General features: G+C 34.5%; 3 protein-coding genes across 4 annotated transcripts; 2 read left to right on the top strand and 1 right to left on the bottom strand.

The window, feature by feature from the left end:
• The first annotated feature begins 732 nt into the window (after window positions 1-732).
• LOC110419479 (protein disulfide-isomerase 5-3-like) lies at window positions 733-7301 on the top strand. Of its 2 annotated transcripts, none has more exons than XM_089784070.1 (15): window positions 733-907; window positions 1251-1341; window positions 1567-1661; window positions 2671-2728; window positions 3081-3265; window positions 3389-3446; window positions 4539-4579; window positions 4665-4739; window positions 5043-5099; window positions 5409-5475; window positions 5586-5720; window positions 5931-6152; window positions 6663-6824; window positions 6926-7003; window positions 7152-7301. In XM_089784070.1, the coding sequence occupies exons 1-15, from the start codon at window positions 867-869 to the stop codon at window positions 7236-7238; spliced, it is 1452 nt and encodes a 483-aa protein (XP_089640196.1). In that variant the 5' UTR covers window positions 733-866; the 3' UTR covers window positions 7239-7301. The 2 variants fall into 2 exon arrangements, with proteins under 2 accessions (XP_089640196.1, XP_021288225.1); XM_021432550.1 differs by having other exon boundaries at window positions 7111-7301.
• A 408-nt stretch (window positions 7302-7709) lies between these two features.
• ENODL9 (early nodulin-like protein 9) lies at window positions 7710-8817 on the bottom strand. The gene is made up of 2 exons (XM_021432551.2): window positions 8521-8817; window positions 7710-8422 (listed from the first exon to the last, which is right to left on the bottom strand). The coding sequence occupies exons 1-2, from the start codon at window positions 8714-8716 to the stop codon at window positions 7971-7973; spliced, it is 648 nt and encodes a 215-aa protein (XP_021288226.1). The 5' UTR covers window positions 8717-8817; the 3' UTR covers window positions 7710-7970.
• Window positions 8818-11158: 2341 nt separating this feature from the next.
• LOC110419867 (rab GTPase-activating protein 22-like) lies at window positions 11159-17308 on the top strand. Its single transcript, XM_021432998.2, has 12 exons — window positions 11159-11688; window positions 12226-12321; window positions 13074-13177; window positions 13313-13452; window positions 13538-13636; window positions 13735-13857; window positions 14393-14481; window positions 15286-15391; window positions 15485-15582; window positions 16240-16494; window positions 16766-16849; window positions 17026-17308. The coding sequence occupies exons 1-12, from the start codon at window positions 11599-11601 to the stop codon at window positions 17038-17040; spliced, it is 1299 nt and encodes a 432-aa protein (XP_021288673.1). The 5' UTR covers window positions 11159-11598; the 3' UTR covers window positions 17041-17308.
• The last annotated feature ends 584 nt before the right edge of the window (window positions 17309-17892 follow it).

Genomic DNA, 17892 nt, shown 5'->3' with positions numbered 1-17892 from the left:
GTTAATTTTTTTTAAAAAAACATAATATACAAAAATATTTTAAAATATTTAAAAAATTCAAATAATCTCTTTTTTAATTCTATTTAATTAAGTTTTTATATTTTTATTTTAAGTCAAATAAATTTTTATATATTTTATTTTTAATTTAATAATAATTTAATTAAAATATTATTTATTATTTTATGTCGTATGACACTGACGTAATATGATAAAATATCATAATTGATTATGATATGACATACTAATATATCATAATTAATCTTGACATGATATGTTAATTTGACATCATAATATGATCATGTAAAAATTTTTTACTTTTCACATTAATGTTATATAAATATAAAATGACAAGTAGTATTTTTACTAATGATAATTAATTAATCATTAATTATAAAAATTTATTTGACTTTAAATAAAAATATAAAACTTAATTAAATGTAATAAAAAATAAAAATTTATTTAAATATCTTTAAATAATTTAAGAGCTTATTTTATTTGATCATTATGAAAAAAAGAAAAAAGAAAAAGAAAGGACATGCAATGAATTTACGGACAGAATTTTTGATCTACCATCAACTTTGCCCCTAGTATCCGATGTGGCAGAGTTTAAGAGAACAGCTCTCCTATTTTTCCGCATTTTAAGCCTGCTGTTACCCGCAGTAGATTGGGGCCTGAAGTAAAAATTTTAAAATATATATAAAAAGGGGAAAACCCCGGATAAAACGCAGGAGAGTTAAGTAGTTCACGACTTGGCTCGTCTCTCACTTTTTTTTTTACACTGAAAAAAGGTTAATTTTCCATTGCCAGATCTCTTGGGATTTAAATTTTTTTCTTTGAAGTCTGATTGGGATTGGTTCATCGCAGCCATGATTTCTTCAAGCAAGATCAAGTCCGTCGATTTTTACAGGTTCAGATCGATCTCCCTTTTCTCTTTCGAAATTTTTCGTGGATCTAAAGCATTTAATAGGAAAAAAGGCACAAATGAAAACCGTTTCCTGTTAGCATTGCATTATATCCATTTGAATCATTTCGGTGATTTTTTTTGTTTGATTGCGAAAATTTTTATAGTAAATTTGTTGAATGAGCTGAATTTGTTATTGAGGTTTAAGGACATATACGTGACTGAGTCATCTGCTGAATTTCTTAGTTAAAGTTCTTTTTTTTTTTGTTTAGGATTTCTGTTGTGCGGTTAAGGAAATGTTATAATGATTATCATGTTTTTGTCGATTATGCTTTCCTTTTTTATACAGGAAAATCCCGAGAGATTTGACAGAGGCGTCGTTATCCGGTGCAGGGTTATCTATAGTAGCAGCACTCGCCATGATGTTTTTATTTGGAATGGTAGGCAGCCTTGCTGTTTACTCCAATTTTGATTTGATATGATGTGCTTGGTGTCTAGGTTGACATTTCATCCCAAACAGCATTTCTCCAACTTCTTTTTATCTTATTTTTTGTTGCCATTTCTTTTTCCTTTCTCTGATGATACTTATCAGATTCGTTGTAGTTTATAAATTAAGCTGCTGCCTTGCTATGAACCAACTGTGATAGATGACATTGATTTTGCAGGAATTGAGCAATTATTTAACAGTCAGCACCTCTACATCTGTTATTGTTGACAAGAGTTCTGATGGGGAGTTTTTACGCATTGATTTTAACATCAGGTGCTTTTTTTCTGTAGCAATGTTACCATTTGACCTTCTCAGTTGGTTGAAAGCTTTTTGGTATTTAATTCTTAGCCTTTCTGTGGCAATGTCTTAGCTACGATCTTGACTTATGAGCTGTTTTTGTCTCGTATCATCCTCGTGTCATTTATTAGGGACATTAAAAATAGGTTAGTTAATCTTTTGTTCTGTAAACGTTAGCCTTGAACTTTTGTTGGCATAATTTTTTTCCTGTTATAGTCTTTGTCTCTTCATGTATCAATAAGTGAAAAAAATAGGGCATAGCTTGAGTATGTCTAAGTGTGTGCATCCTGTATATGAACTTGTGCATTAACATGGATGAGTCTTGGCATGGATTCTGATATTAGCTGTTTGTTGCTAATATGATTGGAGGTGCAGGTGAACTTATGTCCAATCAGAGGCAGAGGGCTTGTTTCTGTGTAGATTGAGCATGTGGTTATATGGATTATTACTGCTTATCTTTATTTGTACATTGATGGACACATTACTGTAATGGGCAGGATTGGCTTGAAATTTTTGAATTTGAAGTCTTGAGAAGATGATGATACTTAAGTTTCTACTCTATCTCATATTTGTTCTCAATTGAGCTTAGCATGAAAAGAGACCTCTCATGCACTAAGGCTCCAAATTGTGTTGCAATATTCTTGCTTGACTACTAAATAAAGAATGAGATTTCATTGTATTGTGACTCTTAGGGTACCTTATGCTACTTTTGAGTTTTCCATACAAATTTTTTTAAAATTGTTTGATTTATGTTGCTACATGTCAATTACCACCCAGTTAAGCATTAATCCATGCATTTATTTGGACATACTTTTATGGGTTTTCTTTCAAAACTGTCATAGGTTCGGTGGAACTCTCTTTTTTGCTAAACTGTCAGTGATCTCAATATGCATGTTTCTTTTCATTTCTGCAATATCCTTGAGCATTCAAGCTTTATTTTAATGATATATAATCAAGTTGGCTGACTATTCCAATTGATCTGCAGTTTTCCAGCGCTCTCATGTGAGTTTGCTTCTGTTGACGTGAGTGATGTCTTGGGAACTGTAAGTTTCTATTATCTGATGTGTTTCATTTGCTTAATTTTATTGAAAAAGAATACTTAAGCTTGTGTTTAGCACTAAATTTTCAAATTCCTGACATAGAGTATTCGTGAACACTTTTAGATGTGAGTTGTATCGTGTTCACTATCTTTTTTGAAACTTATCTGATAATATTTTTGATGCTAAAGAAAATGAAATACAGCACACTTGTTTATGCCTGGGTTTTGTGTTAATATTTGCCTGTCAGTCTTTTTTCATACTTCATTCTTCAAATTGCCTGAATGTTTTTCCTCAATGGCATTTTACCATGTAAATTTTGGTCCGTATGACTAAATTTTGTGCCTTATGTTTCCAGAACAGGTTGAATATAACAAAAACAATCCGAAAGTTTTCTATAGATCCACATTTAAGACCAACTGGTGCTGAGTTTCATGCTGAACCTGTTCCACATTTCATTAAGCATGGAGATGAAGTTGACGAAGAAAGTGTTGAGGGTTCCGTACCATTAAATGGTGTTAGCTTTGACAAACTTTCACATCAGTAAGTGGATCAATTCAACCTTGCAAGCCATTTAATTTTGTGTATTATGTTCCCACTATGGGGCTTTGTTAAATGCCAATTTAGGTGATACCTCTATTGATTGATTTGAATGGTTTTTTGCAGGTATCCAATTTTGGTTGTCAATTTTTATGCTCCTTGGTGCTACTGGAGTAATCGCCTGGTAATCTACTATTAGCATGCACAATCTTTGTCTGGAAGATACTCGCTAAAAGCATTATTGACTAGCTCTCACACTGTGGAAACTGGTCATCATACATGACTTGTTTTGCAGTTATGTTGTTGCCAAATCTTACTTCTTTTTCAAGTGACTTATTTTGTGACTTCATGCACTTCATTTATATTCTAATAGCCCTTTAATATGCTCTGTGATGTGATATTTTCGGTAGTAGGACCTCGGCATGTTTAGCTCTATGTGTGTCTTTCTATACAGGCATGTTTTTCTAAATGTTCTAAACAATAGCAAATAGAAATGAATTAAACCCTTGCTGCTAAGGAGTATGAAATCTTAGGCGGAGCTGATAGTAATGGATGCTTTCAGCAATAATGACTACTATATTTGCTTAATTAAGTTTAATTTTTTTTTAAAGAAAATTTTGCTGATAGTATTTCAGAAAAATAAGTCAGCAAGATGAGTAGGAAGAGGTTTATGCTACCTGGCTTGCTATTTATGAAACAGAAAGCTTTAAAACTAATAGATTTCATATACCGAAGCCATTATATGTAATGCCAGTACTAGCACCCAAACATGCTTCAAAGCCATTATATGAACCCATTATATGTAATTCAGGCGCTTCCGGCAAGCGATTTTGCCTCTGAAATTAAAAAAAAGAAAAAGAAAATAGTAATTGGAACAGATGTTTTGCAACCTAAAATGTAGAGGATGGATTTTCTCTTACATTCAAAGTAATTTTTGCTTATATATGTATACTTCCTTTTGTCTAAATGGACTTGACAAGGCAAAGAACTTTTTTTTTTTTGAAAGATGATAAGGCAAAGAACTTGATGGTCTGATTAAGCACACTTCTTTAACTGAGAAGGATTACGAGGATCCTTAAGAACATCCTTCTTAGTCCAAAGGTTTCATAAAAAAATGATAATTGCCAGCATCCTATGGTTTGTGTTTTGTGTTGTTTAGTTCTTGTTCCTTTTTTGAATGGCTTAAAGGTCATATTGGAGCTTAAACTTGTTCCTTTTACCACTGAGAGCTTGTGGTGGTTTCTTCACTTATCTCATGTTACTTTTTGGGTTTCAGAAACCATCATGGGACAAAGCAGCCAAGATAATAAAAGAGAGGTCTGAGCATACATCATTTCTCTCCCATGGGATAAATTTGTAAATAGCTTCTTGATTTAGGAATTAATTTTTCACCCTTGCACAGATATGATCCAGAAATAGATGGGCGTATTCTTTTGTCAAAGGTTGATTGCACTGAAGAAGTTGACTTGTGTAGGAGGTATGTCTTTGTTGATGCTTGATCACATGTAAATTGATGCTTGTTGTATGAGAGTTTGATTATATGTCATTATTTGACTACAAACCATATTGTTACGTTTTGACCAGTTTGATGTTGTAGATACATATAAATATATACCACTTTGTAAATTTATCTTGGTTCTAACATAAAAGTATTTTCCGAATGTTGCATCTTTTTCATAGCTTTGCCACAAGTTTAATCTTTTCTCTTTCTCTCTTTCGTCCTTTTCTTTTCTATCAATTGCTATCATGCTCATTTGTTCTGTGTTTCTTTTTCATTAAGGCATCACATTCAAGGGTATCCTTCTATTCGCATTTTCCGAAAAGGCAGTGATTTGAGGTAAACGAAAATATTTTACATATATTTTCTACCCTTATATGTTAATGGTTTAATGCCCCCCACTCACTTTTCCCCATTCGGTCTCACTCCCTCTTTTCTTTATGTTGCTTGTTACTGACAAATTATTATTAGATTCAAACATGTGAAGCTTGTACATGTACTATTCTTTGGGGCATATATTTCACCTTTCACTTTCCTTTGACCACTGACCAGAGGATTATACTTTCTTCTAGGCTATTTAGTTCTGCCGAACCTTCTTTATATTTGCTTTGTAGATTCACCTTGTTGTCTGACTTGTATGTGTTTCAGGGAGGACCATGGACACCATGATCATGAATCTTATTATGGAGATCGTGATACAGAAAGCCTGGTTAAGGTACAATTGCAGTTAGTTTTGAATTGGCTGTTTGCATTTATAGATCAGTTATAGAAATCTTATAAGATAAAGGTGCACGTGTGACCTAATTCAGTTGTCTGTTTCTTCAGACAATGGAAGAATTGGTTGCTCCTATACCACTGGAGTCCCAGAAGCTGGCTTTGGAGGATAAATCCAACATAACAAAAAGACCAGCACCAAAGACAGGAGGATGTAGAATTGAAGGATATGTGCGTGTAAAGAAGGTGATAATTATGGTCCTAAATTAGACTCTGACCATTTGACTTCTTTTACTTGTAATTTCTTAGTCCAATCATTTTTGTTTACCCTTGAGATATGAGCCATAGAAATGTGTGTTGTATCATCCCTTCGATCTCTAAGTGTGCCAATTTTTGGAATTGTTTTTCTTTTTATACCTTAAACTTAAAGTATTAAGTTTGACTTGCACTTCTCAGGTTCCTGGCAACCTTATCATTTCTGCTCGTTCGGCAGCCCATTCTTTTGATGCTTCCCAAATGAACATGTCTCATGTCATAAGCCATCTTTCATTTGGTAAAACAATTTCACCTCGGGTACTGAGTGATGTGAAGCGGTTAATACCTTATATTGGTAGAAGCCATGACAGGTTGAATGGTCGGTCATTCATTAATCACCGGGAGTTAGATGCAAATGTTACTGTAAGTTTGCTTTTTTATATGATCTTTTCTGTTCAATTGTTTATTTTACCTTTTAAGTGTCATGGTGTTGACATGAACATTTTATATGCCTTTCTGTCAAAGCAATCAATGATGCTTTACCTCTGCGGCTGAGTGAGATATGTGTATACCTTGATCAACAATAAAGAATTTTCTGTTCTAAGAGTTTCTTCATAGTCTAAAATCTATAAAATGTACCTAACCAATTCTTGTTTAAATAACTTGTAATTGGTCAAATGAGTGGAGTCAATACTAATTAAAAACAAAATTAAATGTCAAGGTCTCTAGTAGAGATTATGGCAATTGTTACAATAGGAAACCTCGTTAGAGATTTCAGTCCTATTTCTGGCTGCAAAGACAAATAATTGTACCTGGAAAAGAAGGGACTGCCCTTGTAATAGAATATTATATCTGCTGAAATGCTGTTATAGTTTTTTGAAATGTGTAAATCTCTTAATCTACGAGCTTCATCTTTCTTAATTGCATCCACAGATAGAGCATTACCTTCAAATAGTCAAAACAGAGGTGGTTACAAGAAGATCTTCTCGTGAACATACATTAATTGAGGAATATGAGTACACAGCGCACAGCAGTCTGGCACAGAGCATATACATACCTGTCACAAAATTTCATTTCGAGTTATCTCCAATGCAGGTTATTCTTTGAACTGATTAATTATATTTGAGAAGGTTTTACCTTCCATTCTTATTGTTTTTCATTAACATAGCTTTTTTTTATTTTCCTTTTGTACTCAGGTTTTAATAACAGAAAACCCAAAATCGTTTTCGCACTTTATAACCAATGTCTGCGCTATAATTGGAGGTGTTTTCACGGTTAGTAACTTACAACCCCCTCCCCAACAGCCTTTTTCTTTTCCTTTCAAAATTTGCCTTAGAAAACCAAAACTGCGATATTGATGAATCTTCTCTGTGGATTGCAGGTTGCTGGGATTTTGGATTCAATTTTACATAATACAATTAGGCTGATGAAAAAAGTAGAATTAGGCAAAAATTTTTGATAGACGAGTCAAAAAAAAAAAATTGTTATTCTGTAAAGAATTCTAATTAGTGAGGACAATCGAGATGTAGCCCTTTTCACACATGAAATGAAGCACAAGAATTTTTGTTGCAATGTTTGGATGCAATAAACTTACATCTTATTTCTCCTTGAAGTAAAAAATGGAGAGATGTGGTTACCACATCAGTGATTACCCAGGAATGTGATTGTTAGGTACTTGTTTTGTGTATGTTTGAACCCATTCACTTTTTTAAGTGATGGATTGAAATTTGATAATTTAGCTTAGCTGTCAATATGCAGTTTATTAATTGAGTTTTTTTTTTTTTTATAATTTATTGATCGATGGTCTTGTATTGATCTGGTAATTTATTGAAATTTCAGCATTGCTTAGAGCTCGATGATTTTATTTATTTATTCTTTTGAAGTTTGATAGATTTTGTCTGAATGACTTACATGCTTGTTTCTTCCTTGGCAATGGAAGCAGGAAAAAAAATAGAGAACAGAAAAAGCTGGTAAGCAGTATCCACACAGTATACAATCCATTTTTATTTCTCTGTTTACAAACAAGCACACCAAGTACTATACATCTATCACCTTATTCCTTTAGTTTTGACAATAAGTTGTCAGGAAAAAAAAAAACACAGTTGACCATAGTGAACATAAGCTGAGGAAGAACAAAGAAAGAAAAATGTCAAAAAAAGAAAGAAGAAGAAAAACCCAATAGAATCAGAAAAAAGAATTCAAGAAATTAAGAAATCTAATTCATCATGGAAATTCTTCCTCTTAGAATGCTAGAAGAAGAGTTGAAGCAACAAATGCTCCAATTGAACCAGCAACACTCGTGAAGACTGAAGAGGCTGCGTTTTTGTGATTACCCTCGTTGCTTGGTGCTGGTGTCGGGTTAATCTCAACTGTTCCAGCGGGTGGAGACTCGCCAGAGGGGGCCGGAGATGGCATTAAGTTGGTTGAGCCTGAAGGCGGAGGAGAAGGAGGGGCGGTTTCGTTTGTGCTTGAAGAGCCGTTGCTTCTATCAGCCAAGACGACAATCACCAATTTCTCATTCTTTTCACAGTTATCTCGGTTTCCACTGATGAAATAGTAAGGCCCCGAACGGCTCAATGAGAAAACAGTGTGGCCATCCTTGTAGTCGGAGATCGGTGCCTCTGTGCTGCAGTTTTTGTAGGCCTCCGCGGTTACATGAAGCACTGAATCATTGTTCGGTTGGTAGACAAACACTGCAGCATGTCGCCACATACAAGGAAAAATGAAAACAAAGTTACACTATACTAGAACTTAGAACCAATGAATCCTTAGGGATAAACCAATGACTTACCAATGGAGTCTCCAATCTGAAATCTGTTTCTTTCTGCCCATTGGTTATAATTTTCTGCATAGCTGCCATTGTGAAGACCCCAGTTCACTGTGAATTCCCTTGCATAACCATTCTGAATCAGCAGCATGAAAACAAAGAGACCCAACAAATGAAAGGCTTTGCTTTGATAATCCGGTCCAAAAATGGAGTTAGCCATTGCAAAAACAAACAGAAAGGACAATCAAAGACTGGTGTTTGAACCAAAAAATGTAAACTTAAGTGAAGCAAAAGGGGTTGCTACAAATGGGCGCCAAGCCCAGGGTTTTTGTAGGCCAACTTGCATGCAACTTTACAAACTGTGGCAGGGAAGCTTTTGCTTCTTTTCCATATTCTCTTTTCCTTTGGGATTTCTTGGCTTCTGGTGCAAAGCATAAATCTTCACCTTATTATAGTTTGTAAGAGCTGGAGTATTCTTCTGCGCTCTTTTCAATCTTTTCTGTTACTTGCTTTATCATGGGTTTATGCTTTACTTGACCATAAACAAGAATATTCATGTCTTGAACTTTGGGTTAAACCAATTGGCATCTTGTATAACTTATGGGAATTTGGGTTCACATCCCAAAATTTTTTTCTCTAGAATTGTTCATCCTAGGAATTAGCTTGATGAAATGTATTTAGGCTTTGGTTTTACCTTCTTGCAGCATTAGCATTAGAAAAGAGACCAAAATAAAGAAAAGAATGAGTTGGAGATAGAGACAGGTATGCACAGCTTAAATCTGTTTTAGACTCAAGAATTCCTGGTATCTTGCAAGGTGAATGAAGTTACAGCAATGGTGATTTAGTAGCAAAATAGGTCTTCTTCATTTCATCAAGAATAATGTTTTTTGTTTTTTTTTTTGTTGAATTCCATTTCGTTCTCTTATATGCTTATATGCACTTGAATTTTCTGCAGAACTGAAAATGAAGGATGACAGAGAAATAATTGCCCAACTGGTTTAGTCATGGTCATCCTTCCTACCTAGTTAAGGTTAAGTTTGATGGCTTAATTAACCAGTCTTGAATACTAAGGTTTACTTTGTCCTGACCTGTTTAGATTGTCATCAGGGACAAGATCTAGACAAAGTCAGACATGAAATAGATCATTCAGCTACTTAATTTGCTATGTTTGCCATTGTTAAATATTGCTGATTAATCCAGTCTCAGGAAAGTAGAAGTCAGCTGAAATGTCTGAACAACTTGACCAGTTCCTGTTCCCTGACCAACACCCCTCTTGCAGCTACTTAACTCTATCTGCAGAAAGTAAATAGGTAGTCAGATACTGCTAGGAAAAAAATGGGGGACACATATAAAAGCAAGGAGACAGGGGAAACTAAAGGCAATCAGAAAAGGAAAGAAGGATAATGGAGATTATATGCAGCTGGGAAACTGCCCAGTTGTTAAACTTGGGTCCTTAACAAATGATCGAAATGTTACTACATGGTCCTCAGTAAGAAATACTGATGGAGATCGACTACAATTCTAGATTCGAAAGAAATGATCTTAATTTTTTTTTATAAAAGAGAGTATTATGACTCGAAATTAAGATTTTTATTGAAATTCTTTTCACTTTTACCAGTTGAGTTAAATCCGAGCAGAAAGAGAGCCTAAGGACAGTTGGTAAAACAATAAAAGGTAAAAAGAAGAAAATTGAATGGATCAATCTGGCAGCCTGGCAACTTCAACTCCTCTCAGTGCTTTGTCCTTGCTAAATTAGAACCCCAACCAACCAAGCCAGAAAGGGTCCTCTTCAAGTTGGAAAGCATTTATTTATATCTTCATAACTTTGCTGAATAAGTTGGCAAGCATTTTATGAACCAGAACAAATCATATTCCCTGGTACCCACAGGCATTCTTTCTCTAATTACTACTATGTTTTTAAGGGACCCAATGCTGTTCCATGTCCAAACATTTCTCTCCTTACGATCAAAAAGATTAATTGAATAACACAAATGCAATAATTATTCCCACCATTAGTGATGATTAGAGTCATTACCTTCAAAAATTCCCATTTATCATTACAGAGTATTAGCTGTCATTTGAGACATAAGATTTGTAGGCTTTTGGGTTTCATTTTAAGACAATGTCACTCTTCTTCCAAGATCTAAGTTATGACAGAGTTTATCACAAATTTTGGGGAAGTCAAAAGCCAAGAATAGTTCAAGCAAGTTTCCCCATCACCGTAGTCTTGGTCAGCTGGTCGTGGTCATTGTCATTACCCCCATGAACATGGGCACCACCACATCCACCACACCTTGCTGGGGAGAAATGTTCTAAAACTCTCATTTAAAATACCAAGAAAATACAAAAATGGGTAAAAGTGACAACCCAAAAAGGAAATAGAAATAAAGGAAAGTTAGAGAATTACCCAAGAATCATGTGAATCTCATATAAGGAGTAAAAGGCATTAAATTGAGGCAGCAAATGAAGTTAAAAAGAAAGGCAGGAAGATTATAGAGAGAAAAGAAAAGGTCAAATTTAACTAGAGGCAAAACATAGGTGAGAAAAGTCAAGTCAACATGAACATAAAGAAGAAGCTTAGAATTTTTTTAGAAGCAATAAGTTTTTATTTTTGGGGATTTAATTTAGAACATGAAAAATGAAAAAAGGGTGGCAGTTAAATATAGACAAGGACAGAGAAACAAGAGGGAGACGGTTAAACTTAACGCATAAAACGGCCAATTGTTTTCTTTTATGTCCTTGTGTTTGTGAGATGGCTAACTTTCTTACAACCACCATGGCTGCCACCACCACCACCCACCAAATAAACCCATAATTAACCCCCAAAAAAAAGCCCAAAAAAGAAAAGAAGATTTCTTTTGTTTTATTTTTGTTAGAAAAAAAGGAAAAAAAAAAGGGTCAAGGAAATTCTCCTTCTTTTTGTTCTTTGAAGAGCTTGACTTGGCTGGCCCCCCCATTTTCTCAACTTTTTCCTGCATTTCTTTGATATTTCCTTTCTGGGTAGTTCTTATTCTGATCAAAGGTTACAGCTTTTGGTGGCTTCTTTTTTGTGCCAAAAAGGTAAAATAATTTATTTCTTCCTTTACGTTTTTTTCTTGGTAAATGTGGGGGGCTACTGCAGAACCTGCTGATTCTTATTATGAGGTTCGGCCTGAATGCACTGATGTTCCAAGAACCAGATTTAAAATCAAGGTTTGTTTTTTTCTTTTTGTTTTTAGTTGAAAAAAAAATGAAAATTTGGACACCCTTTGATCTTAATTTGGACCAATGATTAAGAAAATATTGGAAAGGAAGCATCGTTTATATAATGTGGTTCATTGGATAATATATTTGATTAGATTTATGTGAAAAAGGTTTTTTTTTTTGTTTTGTTATTGGTTCTAATTTGATTGAATTTTAGCTCAAGTGAGTTTATCCAATTGAGGGCTTTTCATATGGATTTGGTAGTATGAATTTGAGATTTGATCTTGAATTTGTAGATATATAAAACAGTAAAGTTTTAGAAGCTTTGTTTTATGTGGTTTCTTATCATGATCAATTCACTGTCAAGTCAATGTTTTCATGGCCAAAGTTTCTGCTTCCAGTTTAACGAATATGGTTTCCTTTTAACTTTGTTGATTATGTAAATGAAGCTGCAATATTAAAAAAGGGGCTGTGACAGCCTGATTAGCTTTCTGCTACATGATTCTGATTCATTGAAGATGCTTTTGTTTTTCTTTGTTTATGTAGCCTGGTAAAACTCTAAGTGCAAGAAAATGGCAAGCTGCATTTTCTCCGGACGGGCATCTGGATATTGGCAAAACTCTTCATCGAATCCAACGTGGGGTAAGTGCATATTCATGTTCAAAAAGATTTTTTCTTTCTTGTTAGTAGATTACAATTGATCAAATGCAAGTGTAGTTTTGCGGAATGCATTGGATATACAAGTTTCCAGAGTAATTCATTCAAACTTCTATAGTCGTCTGATGGCCATCCTTATATATCAGACTTGAAAGCTACATGGATTATTTGGTTGCTTCTTTTTCTGTGACAGTCGTTCATATATTTAGTATCCTGTGTAGCTAGCGCCGTTTCCACCTAGAATTTAGTTTTTAGTAGGTCTTAGTTGCTGTCATAAAAAAAATGTACTAGTCAGCAAAACCAGAATTGAAATATAGATTGTTTTTATTTTTTATTTTGTATACTATTGGTGAGAATTGATCCAGATATCTTAATGCTGAGCCTTCTATAGTCGTGCTTGTAAATGATGTAGAACATACAAATTGTATCCATGAAAGAGTATGGATAGTTTATCACTGCAAAAGATCAAAAGCAAACTCATCAGTATGTGTTCTATGTAACTTATGTTAATCACGCTGGATGGCAGCATTATATATATATATATATATATTCAGCAATGCAACTGGACTGCATATTCTGACATGTATTATGTCTGAATCTTATCCGTAGAAGAGCATATGCATATATGCGGTTGAGTAAGGTTATGTTTATGTATGTTTAAATGCATGTTCATGTTTGTACTTATTTGTTGTGGTCTCTATCTATCGCTATTATGGTTTTTTGTTTGGGCAACATAGGGGATCCATCCCTCGATTAGAGGAGAAGTTTGGGAATTTCTACTTGGCTGTTATGATCCTAAGAGCACATTTGATGAAAGGGAGCAGATACGGCAGCATCGAAGGTAGTCCACTCCTCCTTTTTTTGTAAATTGGTACCATTAGGTTATGGAATGTTTGAGAGATCGGATCTCTGCTGGACCTCTTTCCTCTCCAGGAGATCATTTGCTGAGTGTTGTTTTCTCACTTCTATATCTCAGGGTGCAATATGCTAGATGGAAGAATGAATGTCGTGACATATTTCCTGTTGTTGGAAGTGGCAAATATATTACAGCGCCTGTAATCACCGAAGATGGTCAGCCCATTCAAGACCCCTTAGTACTTTTAGAAACAAATCCAGGCAAGTTACTGGCACTTTACCTGCTTAAAATAATATTTTGCTGAAAGTGAATAAACCAGGTATTAATATTTGATGAATTATTCAGGAGCAAATGCTAATGGTTCAGAAATGGTGAAGGAGCTGACCAGTCGTGGTCCCTTGGACAAGAAAGTAATCCAGTGGATGCTTACATTGCATCAAATAGGTTGGTTGTTGTTTCTATTTTAAATGCATGTCTCACTTTGATTTGTTGCTTTCTTCTCTTAGTCATGATGACATTCCTTGAATTTATGTTTCTATCAGGTCTTGATGTCATTCGCACTGACAGGACTTTAGTATTCTATGAGAAGCAAGAGAATTTGTCAAAACTTTGGGATATTCTCTCTGTTTATGCCTGGATAGATACCGATGTTGGCTATTGTCAAGGTGAGTAATTATATAAAGTTTTGTTTCCCTTACTGGGATGGCCTTCTTATCTGATGATAATAGTTTCCATATTGGTAACTGCCTCAATCAAGTGAACCTTCGATTTACTTATTTATGTTATTTTAAAATGCCATTAGTTTAGGCACTTTGTTTGACTTGCTTAGCGTATGATTGTAGCATGTGGTTGACATTGTGGTGACTGCATATAACTATAGGTTTATAAGTTTAAAAACCATTACGAAAGCCTTTGAATTTAGTTATCACATCTAGATTTTGCTAGTATTTCTAATATGGTCTTTTATTCATCAGATTCATCTGTTATTAAAATCAAGATTTACATTCCATTCTTTGCTAAATAAAAAAGTTGCCTATTCCTGGTATTTTCCTTTACGACCTTCCAGTAACTAACCCTCTCCCTATCATAATTTCCATTTGCTCTACCTCCCTTTGTAACCGAGGGAAGAATAATTTTTTTATGTACAATCTACAATCAAATTCTAATTCTGAAAGCTAAATTCAATACATTGTTCGGCAGGAATGAGTGATCTTTGCTCCCCCATGATTATCCTTCTTGAAGATGAAGCTGATGCATTTTGGTGCTTTGAACGTCTGATGCGCAGATTGGTATTTTTACTTACCATTTTACTGCAGATCTATGACAGCATGATGGCTTATCTTTACATATGCATTAAGTCCATTTTCCTGTATTGAACTAAGTTCGAGCTTCAAGTGGGTTTATTTTATGTTTATGTATCTTGAAGTTGATAACTAAGTTTATCCTTGTTAGGTGCAATTCTGACTCCTAATCCTTAGGATCTTTTAAGGATTCTTATATGTGCAGTGTGAGAATGCTATCTGTAAGTACTGGTTGTGTTCAAGATTGTCTACTCCAATAATTCCTACTCAGTCATTCTACGCGCTTTGGAATAGGGATGCATTTTGCCTCCCTGTGGATTCATTTTACCGGCTTGCTTTTATAAATTGAACTTTCTGTGCACCATTGGCAGATTTTACTATTATGTCTTTCTTATCTGCCACATATCATTGCATACGTTTTATAATGGCTGGTTGACACAAGATTGCCATTGATAGATATTGTCCTTTATCTTGTCAGACCTTGCTTGTTCTGTCTATTTGGTTTTCTCTTCATTTGATCCATTCAAAAAGAAACATCAGAACGGCCCAAAAAAGCAGATTTGTGTATGCTGAAAGTCTAACCTCAAAGAATTGGTTTTATAGGAAGTATTTTATCCATCTTTGCTATTAAAATCACGCTGCTTTGTTAATTTATCACATAAGGTGTATTTCAGTATGATCAATTAAATATGACTCTTCAATTTACCATAATCATTTCCTTTTAAGGATTTTCTTGTTTTCCGCTTTATTACCAGTTTCTTATGATATGTGTTCCTATTTTAAATCTTAAAGCGAGGAAATTTCAGATGCACTGAGAGTTCAGTTGGGGTGGAGGCACAACTTAGTAATTTGGCTGCTGTAACTCAAGTTATTGATCCAAAACTTCATCAACACTTAGGTAAGAAATGAAATTCATCGTGTTATGCATTATGCTTTCTTTGCACATGTTGTATGAAGATCATTATTTTCTTTTTCCTGTACTGGTTTGCAGAGACACTGGGTGGAGGTGACTATCTCTTTGCTTTTCGAATGCTAATGGTTTTGTTTCGTCGAGAGTTCTCATTTTGTGATTCATTGTATTTATGGGAGGTACGTTCAACATTTCCAATACCATCATCTGATTTTATTGAATTCGAAATATATGATGAAATGCTTTGTAAATTACCTGATATCATTCTTCTGAAACAATACACATTTCCATGATAATTGTGATTGTTTCTGACTCCAATGATTTTATAGAACTGTTTGTTTATGATTTGGCTTTTTCAGATCTTAGAAAATTAAGTTGATAATAAATCTTAAGGAGCGATTCTTATGAAACATTTACATGGATATTTCCTTTGTATTGACTTAGTTCTTTAACCTGTGGTGTGACTGGTTTTCCAAGGAATAAAGATGAACGGAAAAAAGATAAAATTCCTATGAAATATCTTTATACGTTGGAGAAGGTTGCACCAATTATTAAAATTTGTGACTTTCATGAAGCTGTTTTAAGGAGTGTATTCAAGATGCATCCAGGGACATTGAAGAAAAATCATTTTCACCTTGGTGATGTTTTACAATTCATAATTACTTGTGGGCTAACATAAGCATAAATGTTTGGTTGTGTTATGTCAAGCACACTGTACAATTTCATGGTTAACGTGAATCAATTCTGTGTTTATAGTATCTATACTTCTGATCCAGTATGCTTCACATGAATTTACTCATAATGTTGATTTGTCTGGTTACCTAAACTTTCTACAGATGATGTGGGCTCTGGAATATGATCCTGACTTGTTCTCTCTGTATGAAGAACCTGGAACAAATGTTGAGAAGGCCGAGGGTTCTAAAGGAAAAACAAAGTCAATACGTCAGTGTGGGAAATATGAGAGAGAAAATATGAAAATTAAAAGCTCAGATGCTCCCCTCCCCATTTCTGTTTTCCTTGTAGCCAGTGTCTTAAAAGATAAGAGCTCAAAGCTACAACAAGAAGCTCGGGGCCTGGATGATGTAGTTAAGGTCAGCTTATATTTTTTGCAGCTTTTACTCTAGGATTTCTTTGGGAATTGACCTGGGACTTCCCATTATGCATTGCTGAAGTAGGTGTCTGTCCATGGGTAGGACCTTCCAAAACCCTGAACTCTTGCTTTGGGTCCTGATGAAGCCTTATATCTGTATACTTTATCTATCAAAATTTTCCCTCTTTTTGTGGGACTGCTGCAACTTTTATCCATTTTATGTTGTACTAGTGCTCTACCTGTCTCATTTTCTTGTTTTTGTTCTTTTTCAGATACTGAATGACATAACTGGAAATTTGGATGCCAAGAAAGCTTGCACTGGGGCAATGAAACTTCATAAAAAATATTTAAAAAAGGTACTTCTATTTCCTCGTTTCCTTTTAATTATGGCATTGAAATTCCTTCATTGCGTGAAAGGCAAAAAATTAGCAGCATAGCATAGTAGGCAGTAGTACTCGAGTTCATACTCATTTGTCAAGTTTTTCTGGTAAATCTTTGAACTCCACTCTTTCATTTCATCTTGTGACCACAGGCCAAGAAGACATAGCATAAGCTAAACCATGTGACGTTTTCCGCCCAGTCATGAAATAATGAGAATTTTTCTTGTATACCACGACTTGATTTGGGAGAAGATAATTCATTTACTTCCAGATGAATCCTGGCTCAGAGATTACAGTATTTTATAACTGCTCCAACCATCAAATGTTTTGCTATATATGTGATATCAACCTTCCACATTACTTGTATACGAAAACACTGTTTACCGGGTCTCTATACAAATCCATTGTTGTATAGGCATATCTTGTGTTTTGTAACCATTCAAATTTCAATGAAATACAAAGAAAATTAGCTGCTTATGGATGAAGTCTCCATACCCTCTTCATGAGAAAGGAAAAATTACAGAACTATTCTACTTGCCATATGAAGGAAAAGCACATACAAAAAGAAAAATGAATGGTGAACACATAAGTCACTTTAGCTACTTGTGAGAGCTACTAATATCAAAATTGAACGACCATAACCTTTGGATCAAGCAATAAACAATTGTAAGTGACAATTAGCTATCTTAACTTTATTATGTTCTAATAAATGAAGTAAACTTGATAGAAAAATGCTATTGGAAGAATCCATCTTCAGTGGGACTGTTTTGGCTCAGAACAAAACAATCTATTTTCTGTTAATGGTGGGTTTTTCTAGGTGAAGTTATGAGGTGAAAAGAGTTCTGTAAAGAGTAAAGCATTTCAGAACATACCCTTAATTTCCATGCAGCATGAGTACGGATTCTGAAAACAGATAGGCATTGGAAATAGTGCACGGGACATTGCTTGGGAACCATGGCAAAATTCTAAGCATTTGCCCTTCATAGTCCCAAAGTCACCACGGTCACTTAAAAGACAGT

The sequence above is a fragment of the Theobroma umbraticum genome, unplaced genomic scaffold (genome assembly GCF_002168275.2).
Source record: "Theobroma umbraticum cultivar Fairchild unplaced genomic scaffold, ASM216827v3 scaffold_67.0, whole genome shotgun sequence".
NCBI classification, from domain to species: Eukaryota; Viridiplantae; Streptophyta; class Magnoliopsida; order Malvales; family Malvaceae; genus Theobroma; species Theobroma umbraticum.
This window is presented reverse-complemented; position numbering and strand designations above follow the sequence as displayed.